General features: G+C 41.3%; 1 protein-coding gene across 3 annotated transcripts in view; it reads left to right on the plus strand.

Moving 5' to 3' along the window:
* Positions 1-13,172, plus strand: part of trip10a (thyroid hormone receptor interactor 10a) — an 18,161-nt gene extending 4,989 nt beyond the window's left edge. Inside the window, exons 2-15 of one of the 3 annotated variants that reach the window (XM_023401424.2) lie at positions 700-815; positions 1,383-1,439; positions 3,212-3,359; positions 4,221-4,283; positions 4,787-4,891; positions 5,052-5,180; positions 5,799-5,945; positions 6,080-6,268; positions 8,829-8,993; positions 9,957-10,066; positions 10,338-10,470; positions 11,057-11,145; positions 11,240-11,373; positions 11,533-13,172. In XM_023401424.2, coding sequence (XP_023257192.1) covers positions 700-815; positions 1,383-1,439; positions 3,212-3,359; positions 4,221-4,283; positions 4,787-4,891; positions 5,052-5,180; positions 5,799-5,945; positions 6,080-6,268; positions 8,829-8,993; positions 9,957-10,066; positions 10,338-10,470; positions 11,057-11,145; positions 11,240-11,373; positions 11,533-11,684 — 1,737 coding nt within the window. In that variant the 3' untranslated portion in view covers positions 11,685-13,172. Of the gene's footprint in view, positions 1-699; positions 816-1,382; positions 1,440-3,211; positions 3,360-4,220; positions 4,284-4,786; positions 4,892-5,051; positions 5,181-5,798; positions 5,946-6,079; positions 6,269-8,828; positions 8,994-9,282; positions 9,307-9,956; positions 10,067-10,337; positions 10,471-11,056; positions 11,146-11,239; positions 11,374-11,532 lie in introns of all 3 variants that reach the window. The other 2 variants (XM_023401425.2, XM_023401426.2) reach the window with 2 other exon arrangements.
* Positions 13,173-15,976: the final 2,804 nt, after the last annotated feature.

The raw sequence follows: 15,976 nt of genomic DNA on the forward strand, positions 1-15,976 counted from the left end.
CCACCCCCCCCCACCCTCAATACTTGAGGGCGGCAGCAAAGAAAGCTTGTGGGAATTGTTCTGAGTGTAGAACGAGGGAAGATTGGCGTAGATATCATCTCTCACTATTAGCGGACTTGTCTTAGCTTGTAGGTGTCATCATAAAGTGCCTGACCAGAGACGGAGCAAAAGAGGAAGAGAAACATAATATACCTCCTTCATACTGAAAAACGTGAAAAGGAAAAGTCAGCAATTTCAGTTGTACATGAAACAGACATGAAATAGGTCAAACTTCTACACTAATGAGGGCTCTGTAAAGCTCCCTTGAAGTAATTTAATACTTGACACAGTACAATGTATCAGAAGAGCACCACCGTCTTCCTGCCTGAGAATTGTGACCCCTGTTGTGACCCTGTGTCCTTCCACTGTCCTCTGTCTCGGACAACTCAGGTGCCTCATGAGTTAAAGCTGAGCGGAAGTTTAGAGACTGTTGCCAAGATTTTCTGCACATGTGGAGAGCATTTGTGGAATCCAACATGTAGGAACAAACCTTGACGTGTTTAGTTTATTGCCCTCCATTCATGATTCTTCTAGATGACCTCAAACTCAGACCAGAGGAAACATCCAAGTTATTCCGCAGAAGTTAACACATGTTCCGTATCCCACAGTGTGATGCCTTGATATCTTTTCCTTATTTGTCTCTCATGCTCCTTTCCCTAGGACCAATATGACATCATTGAGAGGCACACACAGTCTGGCCTGGAGCTGGTGGAGAAGTATGTGAAATTTGTGAAGGAGAGGACAGAGATTGAGCAAAACTATGCTAAACAACTGAGGTAGGCCTCGCTCTTGTTGTCGTTCTCCTGCGCTATCTGCCTCAAATGCCTCTGTGCGAGTGTGTTGCTCAAAGCAGCTCGCGTCTGTGTGTTTATGTGTGCGTGTGTTTGCTTGTGTTTGCATGGGTGCATGTTAAAAGGATGTGTATGAAATGTTTGTGGGGTCTTATGACTACTTTGGGACAGAATCTAACTTGTCTCTGAAACACTGGCCTCATTCTCCAGCTGCAGTGTGCTCTCTCTCTCTCTCGCTCGTTCTCTCTTCGTCCACGGTGCTCCCTCTCCCAGTTGTCCTCCCAGTCTACAGGGCCCACATCTGTTGTAGTGCTGAGCTTTGCCGGAGAGGAGAGGAAGTGGGAGCAGACTGGCACATGATAGACAGGATGTGGTCAGAGGGAGAGTGAAAGAAGGAAGAACAGCTATTTTAATATGTTCATAAGTGGACTGTTGTTTTTAATTCTATTGTATAAGAACAAGAACAGTCAGTAGATGCACACTATATGAACAGTTTCATTTAGTATTAAGTGTTTGCTGACCAATTGTTTGATGCACTTTCACTGTCCACAGGAACCTTTCAAAGAAATTTAACATAAAACGAAGCAGCAAAGATGAACCAGAGTGCAGGTGAGCCATCATGGGTTTTTGTGCAAAGGGATACATGACTGAAACCATTTGATTTTCACTTTTATTTTTTTCTTTAAAGTGGCTTTAATCAATCAACAGAATAAAATGACATTGTGAAAAACAAAATGAAAGGGGTCGCCTCAAAGTAATGATCTTACATAGAATTACCACCTGAATTTGCATCTCCCCTCGTCTTTATGGTTTAGCTTTATAGTGAGCTTCAGTTCATTGTTTAGCTAACCGGCCCGAAATTGTATTGTTTTGGTCCACTCTCATAGAGTAATTTTCAGCTGAAGCAGGCACTTTTCAAAGAAAAAGCCCCTTACCCACAAAATACTACCTCCTCACTATGAAACAGCAGTTTGGTAGAGACCAAAAATGGAGCTACTAGAAATTTAATATTGGACTTGCTCGCATCAGGTGTACACAAACACAACTCACAAATGAATCAGCGTTGCTTCGAAATTATATTCACAGGTTCACTATATCAGTGTAAAAGGTGATGATATTGTTTATGTTTCCACTGCCCTGAAAATTATGATGATTATTACAGGTTTAAGGATATACACTGACCGAGCACTTTATTAGGAACACCTTACTAATACTGGATTCCACAAGATGTTGGAAACTGCTTTGAGATTCGGGTTCACGTTGAAAATGAATGCATCACATGATTACTGCACATTTGTCAGCTGCACATTCATGCTGCAAATCTCCTGTTCTACCACATCCCAGAGGTGTTCTACTGCATTCAGATCTGGTGACGGGGGAGGCCACTTAAATACACTGAACTCATTGTCATGTTCATGAAACCAATTTGAGACGACTTTTACTCTGTGATATGCTGGACTTAGCCATTAGAGGATGATAAATTGTGGCCGTAAAGGGATGCACATGGTTGGAACAACACTCGGATAGGCTGGAGCATTCAAATGATGTTTGATTTGAGTTGCCAAGAAAACATTCCCCACACCATTACACTACCACCACCAGCCTGGACTGTTGACACAAGGCAGGCATGGATTCATGCTGTTGATGCCAGGACCCGATGTGGTCTTCTGCTGTTGTAGGCCATCCACCTCAGTGTCTTGTAAAGAGTGGTTATCTGAGTAACCATAGCCTTTCTATCAGCTTTAACCAATTCGGCCATTGTCATCTGACCTGAGATCTGTGCTGCAGAGATCACAGAATATCAGAAAATCTCAAACCAGCCCATCTGGCACCAACAATTATGCCACAGTAGAAGTCACTTAATCACATTTCTTTCTGATGTTTGAGGTGAACATTAACTGAAGCTCCTGACCTGTATCTGCATGGGTTTTATGTGTTGCAATGCTGCCACATGATTGGCTGATTGGATAATTGCACGGAAAGGCAGTTGTACTGGTGTTCCTAATAAAGTATTTGAGCAATATACATTGAGCCGCAAAGCAATGTCAGGTAAAATTGTAAAAACATGGTCTATTTGGATTACCAACTATCCCTAATAGTTTGTGAAGCACTCACTGAGGGAACTAACAAAACTCAGAGCTCCAAATAATATCATGCTTCAAACAGATAGGTATTGTTGTGTCGTTAGTGTGGTCCATGCCGTGGTGTGGTGTTGCTGTTGGAGCCATTTAAATGGCCCTAGAAGGAAGCAGGAATCAAACAGCTTCTTATCTTGACTTGGCCCAGTGTTGACTTCTTTTGGAGCCTGTGTATTTATCACCTTATCAGTGCCCCAATCACTTATCTCTCCACCCTTTCCTCTCTCCTCCTCTGGACGGCAGATTTTCCAGCTACCAGTCTTTTTTGGACATCCTGAATGAGATGAACGACTACGCCGGGCAGAGGGAGCTAATTGCTGAGAACATGATGATGAACATTTGCATTGATCTCACCAAGTACCTGCAGGAGCTCAAGCAGGAACGAAAGACGGTGAGTTTGATTTGGAGAAGACCAGGAGTGTACTGGGTTAGGCTGGTTAAGGTCTGTCTCTGCAGGCACCAGTACACTCCAATTGAATTGAATTTGGTGCGTTTCAACATGTATAGTGGTGTTTAAGACTAAATATTTAGTGTCGTACAGTGTTCAGGCTCCTTAGAGGAAGTTTTCCCACAGCCTTGTTGTTCGCCCTTTAATGCAGCTTCAACTGTATGTTGTTAACTATGTTGTATTGTAGAGTTTGGGCCATTTTTGCTTTATTTTAATATGTTTGGTTTTTACTAGTTTCATTGTTTACTTCTTGATTTTGAGCCATGTCTGATCTCATTGCAAGCTCCTTTACCTGGTGTGGACGAAACAATTAGATCGGACAGAGTGTACACAGTAATACACTGGTATGTGCCTGCAGCATCGTATTCAACAGCAGCCTGAGAACAAGCCAGATGGGATTTTCATTTGGAGTATACGGCACAAACTGCTGAGCTGGAGTGTAAAGGGTGGGAGGAGAAAAGTGGGAGATTTAAAGGAGGAGTGGAGATCTCACTGTTGTGGCAGGAAGGAAGCCTTACTTAGAATCTCCTGAGGGAAGCATGGTTCGAGCATTGGTGTGCCATTTCTCTATAAAGAATGCTTTGGCTCTGTCCCACTGGATTGCAGAACACTGCAGCCATGTACAGGCTTGTGCTGCAGACGTGATGTCTCAAACAGACACACTGGTATTTGTTTTCTTGTCTGTTATGTTGTGTGACTTTAGGAGGTCATTGTTTATTTGTTGTCTGGCCCTACACATGGCTGTCACCCTCTCTGACATCTGAGCCTCCTCTCACTCTGTCTGTTTTTTATGAATGTCTGCAGTATCTCATGGAGGCCAAGAAGGCCCAGCAGAGTTTGGAGAGCACCTACAAGCAGCTTGACAGTGTAAGTCCAGAGCTAGGATTTTAAACGAATGAAAGACCTTGAAATTTCTGAAATACATTTTTCATGAAGAGGCATCCAATATGCTTGATGTACCACAACAACATTTTATATTATAATAAGCAAGACTATATTTCTTTGGTTCTTTTTTCTTTATTTTGGGTTAATTAGAGAAGTAGTATTCTTTGAAAGAGAATGACTGCACACTCAGTGTGGTCAGTCAGATGGCTATATTTGTCTATAGTAAAAACAGTTGGACAGAATGGAAAGCAGGTCTCAATTTTGGACCCGTATCATCAATCCAAGACCTATTTAGTGACAGAAATCTTATGGTCCCTAAGCCTAAAACCTCCCCTATCCATCTTTTTTAGAAAGGCAGTAAAAATAAATCTTTTGCTCAAAATAGTAGAACCTCCTCATATTTCATTCAGGCAATGGCCTCACTTAGCTGGATGAAATGAACATGGTCTCTCTATTTTTCTCTTTCATTTCTTTCTCCACACCAGAGTAAAAAGCGCTTTGAGCGGGAGTGGAGAGAAGCGGAGCGTGCAGCACAGTATGCAGAGAAGACCGATCAAGACATCAATGCCACCAAAGCAGATGTTGAAAAAGTAACAAGGAGGGGGGGATAAATAAATCTACATGATAAGGACCATTTCACACAATCAAAGTAGAATCAGATGCAACTGGCCAACCTGTGTGTGTGTGTGTGTGTGTGTGTGTGTGTGTGTGTGTGTGTGTGTGTGTGTGTGTGTGTGTGTGTGGCTGTAGGCCAAACAGCAGGCTCATATGAGAGCACATGTTGCAGAGGAGTGTAAGAACGACTACGCTGCTCAGCTTCAGAAGTACAACAAGGAGCAGAACCAGTTCTATTTTAATGATATGCCACTCATCTTCAACGTAAGTGAGCTAAACACTGCAACATGACAATATTCCCGCCCTCAACATTATGGTACAGTGCTAACTAACTTTTAGTTAGGCAAAAAATTGTTAAAACTGACTTTTCATGTATGATGAATGACTTGTATGGCATATTGCAAATTAATTAATGATGTTACTAACATTTTGAGATTGAATCCGGATCATATTTAGTACTTTTTATTTGAAATGCACATTGTAAAATTGAAAGTCAACAATTTTTGCTGACATTTGAAGTAATAAAAACCAGTAATAAAAGTACTGGTACAAAAAGTGAACAAAAACTCACTCACTGAGTAAACGTCAGAGAAGAATCTTTAGTTTAGTCAGACACTTTTGTTTCACATATTCACATGCTTAAGTTTTGGCTTTGAAGTTTTCATCAGCGTTTCAGATTTTATTTGTATTAACAAATATATTTTATAATCATAAATAACTAAACTTCTTCAGTTACTGTGTGTTGTATTTTGCCCCAGAGGAGGTGCTGTACCATATAAATGTCATATTATGAACTTAATATTGAAATACACATTTTATTATGGGCTATGTGTAAACCTAATAATGACAGTGTCTGAGCAGCTGTTGTTGTGTGTTTACTAGAAATTGCAGGATCTGGATGAGAGGCGAGTACGGAAGTTGGCGCAAGGCTACGTCTTGTTCTCAGACACAGAGAAGCATGTGATGCCTATCATTGGCAAGTGCCTGGAAGGCATTACTAAAGCTGGCACTAATGTTAATGAGAGGAATGTAAGTCGGTCTCAACAAATGCTAAATGGATTTTAATGTGCAGCATGGCTTTATGCAGCCCACTTGTTTTATTTTTTTGCATCTGTTTGATAATAACTCTTGATTGCTCTTATCCATAATTGCATCTAATGCAGGACTCCATGGTTGTAATAGAGCAGAACAAGTCAGGCTTTGAGCGTCCTGGAGATGTGGAGTTTGAGGACTACAGTCAGGGTATCAACCGTGCCTCATCCGACAGCAGCCTGGGTACACCCAAAGGCCCCATGGACCTTCTGGGAAAGAACAAGGGCAAAAACTTTTGGCTTTTCAGCAAAAGGAGTAAGGTAGGACATTTCACGCTAGCAGAACACATTAGGCCAATTTAGCCTAATGACATGGCCTCACATTTTGCATTATGGAAATTGTGAAATGAATGAGTTGGCGTCAATGACCAACGACGGCAGCCAGTGAGATTAGTGGGACTCCTTGCACGGCAGTGTTACTGTTTGAGCCACAGAACCAGGAGGCAGAGTCAGGAAATCCCCTCTACAGAGAGCACTCATGATCGACCTGTGGTTGTGGCTACACACACATGCAATGCACAAACACACATACACAGCCCCTCTCATCTCTAAAGTTCAGGATAATAATGCATGAACCTCTTTTATTATGTTACACATGAACTGACACACACCCCAACACTTCTAGAAAAGGCCCTTTGCATGACTCTGTCCCTGGCTGTGAGTGAATAAACCTTGCCCCCCTACACCCTCCCTCTCTGTGCAACGTGGTTTCCAATAGGTCAACTGGCAGTCAGCATTCTGCTGTGCTTGTGCTTTCATCAGCACAGGGCCCAAACAATATTGAATTTTCCTCTACAGGGATCCACAAACACACTGCTTTCATTATACTGCCCAGAACCTAGCATTATGTCTCTCATCACAATAAAATCTTTGTACCAACACTGGGATGACACCAGGTTTGCCAGGTCAGAAAAACTAGATCAGGGCCAACCACACATCCGTGCTAAAAATGTCAACATTGACATTTTTGTATTAAGCTCTTGAGTATCTACTTGGGTCAAGAAGCGCTTCTCTACAGTGTAAATCGTGGAGCACTCTTGCTGAGGTCCAAAATTAAAGTGGTGATATGAGAGGCTGACCACTAACCAGCTAATGGTCCCCCCTCCTCCAGTCCCAGCACTAAACGATCCCTTCTTCCCTCCCTGCAGTGTTTGCTTGTTCAGCGCCTCTCTTCTCTGTGCATGTCTTACTGGCTGTGCTCTGCTGTGCACTCTTCCTGTTCTGTGTATGTGTGTGGCACACTGCTCTGTGTCATCAGTCATGCTCTCCCAATTAGGCCTGTAGCAGTATGAATAGGAGGCTGACTATATTGGCTTGAGTGAGCTTTTGGTTTATGTCTGGTCCCGAAACATTTCCATTCTTAACTGCTCTCCTGTATTTAGATCCCCATAACTCTCAAGAAAACTAGCACCTACCCACTAGATGTTCACATAATAATAGTGTTGTACTTGCAGCTCTCAGTGTTTACACAGGGGACCTTGGTGTAGGGCTGTTTTAGATATATACTGTTGGAGAATACAAGGTATCGGCCTCCTATGTAATTTAACTAATAGAGCCCACCCCCACCTTTCCACATAAACATGTAGCAGAAACAAGAGATTTTACTGTACTTCACTCCCGGCATGTTTTCAAGTTAACCTCTTTCTAAGAGGTCATAAAGGGTATTCATCAAGCCCCAAAAATCTCTAAGCACTATTCCACTATGTTAATTAAGCAGGCTATTAATAACAACTGTACTGATATATAAATTAATATTTCATCTATAATGATCAGACTGGGAGATAGCACAGATTTCAAACTGAATCCTAATGATTAACTTGCCAAATTGGCTTAGGGAAAGTTTTTTCTTTTATAATGTGGGTGTAATTTCCACAGTTTGATTCATTATACATGTCATTTATAATACTGACCATGTTCACTGTAAACCCCTCAAGACTGTTACAGCTTAAAATCTCAGAAATCTTTGCAGATATTTTTATTACAAACTTGCAGTCAGATTGAAAGAAGACCACTTTTACCCATTTTCCTTGGGCCACTTATTTGGGAGTGAAATACAGATGAATCCATCCAAACTCTCCATTCATCAATTGCTGTGTGTGCATTCTGGCTTGGTCAAACTTGAACCAAGAAGCAGCTCATAAATACAGTTTATGTTTACAGTATATAACACTTCACTTTAATATCCATTTCCACTTCCAAGTAAGTTGTGAAGTCCTATTCAATCAGTTGTGAAGTTGTGTCTTTACAGTGTCCCTGCAATGAGGCTGGGGAGTACAATATGACCTATGATGGGGAGACCTATGTGAAAGAACCAGGCTGTAAAAAATACAATTCTCTCAAACCATTTGAAGTTCAAATTTAGTTTAGTCTCATTGGCCTGCCCCAGTTCCTCATTGTGGCTCACTCTACCCTTCAACCTGGAGTGAGTGTGACTGCAGGTGTTGGGCTGCTGTGCCGCTGGTTGGGAGCTGTGGTTGGATGCTTGCAGTGTGTTTTTTGTCATTTTAGTTTTTTTATTTTTTTATTTTTATTTTTTTTTGTTTTAACGTGCGTGTCAACGAGAGCCAAAGAGACAGATGTGTGTTTGGGCTTCCGTGCTCTCTGGGCTCGTGTGCTGGGTTTGCTCCAGTGTTGTCTTCCTGGCTTTGTGGTGTGCTTTAAGGTGTTGACGGTGTCTTTTTCTTTCCCTTGTCACCTTGTTTGTTTTTGTCTTCCCTCTTTTTTTCCATCCTTCCATCCCCTTCTCCCCTATCCCATACACCACCCTCCGCCTGCATATCTCATGCTCGGGTGCCGGTACTTTGGTCTCGCCCCACCCCAGCTCTCTCCCTCCACGCTCCCACCTTTCTCCACACCCCCCGCCCCCTCACCTTCTAACGGACCCCCTTCCCCCAAGTTTGGCCGGGACCCCCTGTCGTACTGTTTGAAGGAGATCAATAAGACAGTCAAACCCAGAATCTCTTCGTTCCGGACGCTCAGGAGATCGGTGAGTCACCAGAGGAGAAGGTTGGAGTGCCAGGAGACCTCCGCCCATCAGGGCTTGCTCATCATCCTGTGCTCCTGCCTCTGCGACACTCGCTGAATTCCTCAGATGAATAAGACTATTCACATTTTTCAGACTTACACATGTGGCATAGCTCTTACTTCTCACAATGACTCTACCACTATTTTAATATTTGTGTGTGTTATGTAGTGAACACCTTTTTGGGGTTGAGAATCACTTTTAAGGATATTGTGAATTTTTCTGTACACATACTGTTTCTTTTTGTCCTCAGAAATTTACTCCAGAGAGGATCACGGTAATATTGACAACAAAACTGGTGTGGGGGGGGGTCTCAGCTGTGTGACACATAAAAAAAAAGAAAAAAAAAGGCCACCTTTCCATTACAACAACTCACCTCATTGTACTAATTCTCCCCTCACAAAACTCTGCTGAGGTTTAGATGACTGAACGCCAGCATCATGTAATGTTGCAAAATGCTTGTTTGTTTTGAAGAGGTGGCCACCTGGTGGTGGAGCAAGGGAGGAATGCTTGGTAGCACGATGATGAAACTGAACAATTCATAACCCGAATTGTAAAATGGCCCTAGTTGTTTCCGCACTCTCCTGTGTCATCTTTTCCAACCAAGATTTAATTTCTTGGATATGATATAAAACATAGGAAAATGTAGAGTTATAAGAGTGTGCTACATTTGTTGTGTCCATGGGTGGTGGTTTTGGGTTCAGCTCACTGTTGTTCCTCACTGGCTTTACATTCATTTGAAGCCCAAGCATGTCTAACCAAGAGATCTGAACGTCAGTTAAAACATTGTGCTTTGAGCTGAACCCAAACCGCACGCTTGAGTTCCTGAAATGTTTCTGTTATCGTGGTTTCTGTTGCTATGAAACTGCTGCTTTTAGTGTAAGGTTGAGATCAGTGTTAATCCACCCTTCCTGTGACCTTCCGCAGCCTACAGTGACTGAGGACTTCGCACATCTCCCTCCAGAGCAGCGCAGAAAGAGGTTGCAACAGAAACTAGAGGAAATTTGCAAGGAATTGCAAAAGGAAGTAGATCAGAGGTGTGTGTGTGTGTGTGTGTGTGTTTGTGTGTATATATGGGTATCCTTCTGCGTATTAATAACCATCTCTGTTAGAACCTCTCTGGTGGGCGGAAGTTGGTTGATATAACATTCATACAGTGCACATCAGTGTGTATAACTCTGTGTTGCCTCTGTGAGCGTTTGAATTGTTTACCCAGCCCTGAGCTCTGCAGGGAACCGATTTCTACTGAAAGTCACTTTCCCACTTCCTCTCTTGTTCTTCTCTTCTCGCTCTCTCCCCGCTCTTCAGTGAGGCCCTGGGGAAGATGAAAGATGTTTATGAGAAAAATCCTCAAATGGGAGACCCTGCTAGTCTGGCTTCCCAAATCAGCCAGACTTCCCAGAATATAGAGCGGCTCAGAGGAGAGGTGAACAAGTATGAGGTAATCATGACGTCTATCAGGAGGTCATTTACCATTATGAGGCATTATATTATGAGGTCATAAGACTCTTGGCAGTTTATTCTTACTTATATTAAAAGTCATTAGGTGTTGTTTATGTAAAATATTATGATCACATTCCTTGCTTTTGAGTAGAGCATATTATGTCATCATAACAGCCTCGGTTGTTCAATATTATGCGGTAATCAGGCGCTCCGCTATTAATTCAAAGTAATCTGTAGTTAATTAGAAGTCCTGATCCAACTTAATATTACATGTTTAAATATTCATTTTTTTTGTAACTTCCTTGTTCCTTAGACCCAGTCTTTCAAGAAAATGTTAGGCAGAGGTTAGGCAAAGACGGTACATGACGTGAAAGGGACAGATGAAAGCTGCTGTTCTAAAAACAAGAGGAGGCAATTAAAGGAATTAAACTCTCAGTACCCGATTATTTCATTATCTGTAAACAATTCCTCCTCATAACATGACCTGGTATATCTATCAGTAAATGCATTATCTCACAGTAATCGGTATTAATGGGGTTTTCTGTTCCACCTCCTCGTCATTGTGGCTCTCTTCTCTCGTGCAGACTTGGCTGGCTGAAGCAGGAGGTCGAGGGGACACATTGCGCTATAAAAGTCACACATTCAACAATAACGGAGCTCATGATGCACAAAGGTAACACTCAGCTCTACTAATAGACATTATGTTTGACACACTGAGGTGTTATTTGCTTTGTACACTTTTCTTCTCTCTCTCTCTCTCTCTCTAGTCCTGATGGAGCTCACTCCGATGAAAGCACTCCTGATCCCTCCCAAGCCATCTACGCAGAGTTTGATGATGACTTTGAGGATGACGAACTAGCTGCTCCTATTGGGAAATGCACAGCCATGTACAACTTCCCTGGTATGTAAGCCACATGAGAAGCAAGGTTACAACAGTTCATGGGCAGAAATCATGAGTCAAAGTTTTCCTTGGGCTTACTCAACAAGGCTTGCGTAGTCTTGTATCCATATACGAGCACGGGGATATTTGCTACCATGGAGTCTGTCCTTTTCTTTTCAGGTGCCAGTGAAGGGACCATCTCTATGCAGGAGGGGGAGGTGCTGGCTGTGGTAGAGGAGGACAAGGGCGATGGCTGGACCCGTGTCCGTAGGAACAATGGAGATGAAGGCTACATACCTACATCTTACGTCACTATCACCCTAAACAAATGACAGTCAAACACTCGAGGAACAGCAGAGGAAGAGATTAACACTTCAGAAAACTGTGTGCAGTTCTTCTCCTGGGACCGATCATAAAGAAGCCACGGCACTCTGGGCGAGACCACCGGTGTATCCAGGAAGTGATCCAAATAAGGTGCTTTGATTTCTTGAGATAGGTGCCCCATATTAGAAGAGGAACGGTGCTAACAGTATGTTTCTCATCGCTCACATTACATTATTGTAATCCTCAGTTACCTAAGCCACCTAAACCACAAGGTTATTTTCATTTTGATTGCATGTCACAATAATTTTTTTGGGTTTGGTTAATTAGTGTTGCATGGATCTTAGGCACCATCATTGTACAAGTGCTTGCCTCGTTCCACAGCCTAATAAAGGCTTAGCTTCTGGATGTGAGAGGAAGAAGTCGAGAAGGGGGAGGAAGATGAGTGCTGCTGCCATCTTTACACTGAGTCTTTATACCAGGAATACTTAGGAGGGAGTTACCTCGCCAGTTTACCTATTCCAGATAAATAATTACCTGCTCTGGCCCATGATAGTCCACTCCGCCGCTTAACGTAGAGTAGAGTATAATCTGTTGCAGTTTGTTTTTGTTTTTTTTTCTCTCAAGTGTGCCACTTTCTAGCTTTAATAGCACTTGCGGGGATGTACGGCATCGTCACTTTGCTCACGGTTGGACTCGAGATCTTGAGGTTTTGCGCGCGGGGGGGGGGGGGACTATGTCACTCTTGGTTTTCAGCCATTTGTGAGATCAAAGGTGTGGATAGCTCTCCTGTCATGGTAAATCAGATGCACACAACAGTACAAACACTTCTAACTTTCAGACAATCACAGCCATATCATCATTTCACTTCGGTCTATAGCAGTAACAAGGATAAACAGTAGCTGTTGTTTTCTAATAGTTACAACCTGAAAATTGTTCTAAAAATAATTTATTACAAATGTGTATGTTCTATAAATAATATTTTGTTGTTGTACTTTGTATTAAGGAGGTTCTCACATTTTTCTTATCCCCTTGCACACATAGTGGACACTTTGTAGCCACAAAAGGGAGTAAATAATGCACACACAAAATGTGCTACATTAAGACTATTGTATTTATGTAATAAATAATATATATTTTAGCTATCACAACACCACTATTGTCTTATTAGCTTTTTAACCATTCAAATAAAGATAGTTACATCGTGAGAGAAAACTAAAAGTCTCTTGTTGCTGATGATGTTTTGTTTGGATTTACTTCACATCTTTTCAAGTTGATCCACGTCCTGTTTTTATGTTGTTATTGAGCCAGCAAGAAGCAGTAACTGCTCATGTGTCTTTGGTGCCTTTCTGGTTAAAAGCATTGTGTATATACCATTTTTGCATATAAGATATTTCTTTTTTTTTTTTTTTTTCAAGACTTAATAAATGCAAAGCACATTTCAAAGTTAGAAGTGGTTATGTCATTTCTGGCCTTGGAAAATAAATATTTGAAACAAACATAGTGTGTGCTCGTTCTTTTTGTGAATTTGAGCACTGACACCCATTTCAAGAGTTTCTGTCCCCTTGAACAACTGAGTCAATACATTTCCTGCTCACCGGGACAGTTTAGTCAATACCTGTGAACATGCATCACTTTAAACTGAAGCAGGAAACTGGAGAGCTTGAATTTATGGTTTCACACTAAATGATAAATATGGCCCATATACTATAAAATGAATGAGGCAGTGGACGGATGCAAGATTTGAGGATTTGCAGGACAAACACAAGGTTTACTGTAGATCCTGCCTTCATACTGCCGCGTCCATGTGACATTTGATATTTATTGGATTTCTAGTTTCATGACACAGCCATGCAGGTTTACAACCACTGACAAAAATAACAAAAATTCTAAGACCTCCACAGTTTTGATTCGGTCTAAATGCTTTCAACACACAGGAAACAATATTATATCTCTAATCATGAAACAATCCATTCACATCCACCCAAACCTGTAGCACTATAGTTTACATTTTAATTAACACATTTTGTTTAATGGCAAAACCTATCTACATTTCCACATATAAGACTTTTAGGATTTAAGCCCCACAACTCTCAACCCAATTTTTATTTTAATACATTTTTTTGTTCAATAAAAAGAGGAAAAGGGCATAATTCTTTCAGGGAAACTAGAATTCATTGCTACGCCTCCAACCATCCACTGATCAAAGTGCATGCAGCTCATTCTCAGTAGGTGGCACTGTTGCATCATTTCTTAGGGAAGTGGCATAGCTCTGCCATCTACTCTTCCCTCTGCATAATTATGTTTTTAATATAGGCCATGCATTTGCATACCTGATTAAACTGTACTGGCTTCAAAACCATACTGTTTATAATGACTAATTAATTAACCCCAAATTGGCATGCGCCCCACTTTCGTAGTCACCTTATTCACAACAGCAGACAAAGACAAAGACGATGAACGTGAACTTGGTCAAAAACAAGATTTTAAGTAAATTATTTTGTCATATTTGTGAAAATTAAAAATCACTGTTGGGAGAAATGATAGAGGTCTGTTCAGCTAATGGAGCATCCAGCAGTGGCATGCTGTGGCATTGACTGACTGGTCTGATGACTGAGGAATTGGATCATCATTTGTATGCAAAGCCTTTCGTCTCAAGATGCTTTAAAGGTCAGCTTTTCAATAAGGCTACTGGATCCAGCCAACATCCTGCGCCTGCCTACAGCTGGGAGACAACATTGCATCCTGGCACCTCAGCCCAGCCTGGTGGGGACAATAAAGAGTAAATTCACACTAAATTGCATATAGCAGAGAATGAAACACCTGCTGTGCTACGTGCTATGTTCATGCATTAACCATGTTGCATTCCTGGCCACTCCCCAATCATCTGCCACTACACCTGCAGTAATGTCTCTGACAGAATATGGAAAAGCAACATGGTTGGAGGTTTGCACCCACACAGAGAGGTGCAACAGCAGTTTTTAGTCCCTTGTGAATCATTAAAGAGTTATCCTTTTAAAACAGACAACAGAGACGGGCCAATTTCACCTTGGCAGTCACTGTTTACCATAACTGTTGACAACATCTACTATCTCCCACCCAATGACAGGGATTAGACTGGAGCTGCTCCAGTGGTTTGGAACGTACATCCTGCAGAAAGATCAGGGGAGATGCTTTGGCAAGAAGATATAGCTACCGTAGTTGGTCAAGATAACATTTACAAGATAACATCTCTCTTACTGTATCTCATACAATTTCTCCGCCTCTTACATAGGATAAAGATGTTAAACATGGCCAGAGTGTTAGTAATCTAGGTTTCACTAATCCATTTGACTCATCCATTTAAAATATTTATTTAACTTTCTTCTACTGTGTAAGAAAAAGATAAAGAATATACATTTATGGTATTGTGCCTTTGTGTAACTAGCATGAAAACTCATTATGAGGAAAGTGGGGTGAAGAAAGCTGCTCTGCTTTAACTCAAAAGTCAAACTTTCTACATATTTAGTAATGTATACTGTAATGGACATATGCTAAGGATTTCCAGTCTTATGTAAATTAAAGCATTATCTGTCACTTTGCATCAAAAGGTTACATGGCATACCAACTACAGAGTCTGAGTTTTTTCCAGTGGAGAACTAATGGTGCTCACCTCCCACTTCATTGATCTAATTTATAGGCTATTCAACTTGTCATTATGGCTGTTTTGATAATGAGCAACAACCCGATGATCATTAGGAATCCTTTTAGATCAATTGAATGTTATGGTAAAACTGACAAAGCCGTGCTGTAAACAATCATTTTCTGATAAAAACTCAGCATCTGTATTCTGTGTCAGTTCCCATAAGAGTTTGAGTGATGTATCATATCCTCTTTTATTATAGTGGGTGCTGTTACAAAATAAGCAATTATTTCTCTGCCTACTGCACCACAGGTGATTAAAGATTTAAGAATTCGATCTTCCAGCAGTTTCTGCGGGAAAGCAGACAGAGATGGAGGGAAACCTTTAAGCTTCTCAGCAGCTCCATGCGGTCTATAGCGTATTATCTCACTATACCAGTAAGCCATTCGAAAAGACAGTTTACAAGATTAGAAGGACAATCACTGAATAATAAATATTTCAAGTTCAGAGTTTATGTAGCACCTATTCAACTGCTTTGTGGTATCTATAACGAAGATCATGAATAAACAACTAACTTTTGCAGTTGCTCTGTGAAGGCTTTTGTTGTAACTTTACTGTAGATTTATAAATAAAAGTCCCTCTGATTAATCACTGCTTCATGTTCATTCCTGCGGCACAGCT

The sequence above is a fragment of the Seriola lalandi genome, unplaced genomic scaffold, assembly GCF_002814215.2.
Source record: "Seriola lalandi dorsalis isolate HSWRI2012SDOR001 ecotype SW California unplaced genomic scaffold, Sedor1 jcf7180002053680, whole genome shotgun sequence".
NCBI lineage: Eukaryota > Metazoa > Chordata > Actinopteri > Carangiformes > Carangidae > Seriola > Seriola lalandi.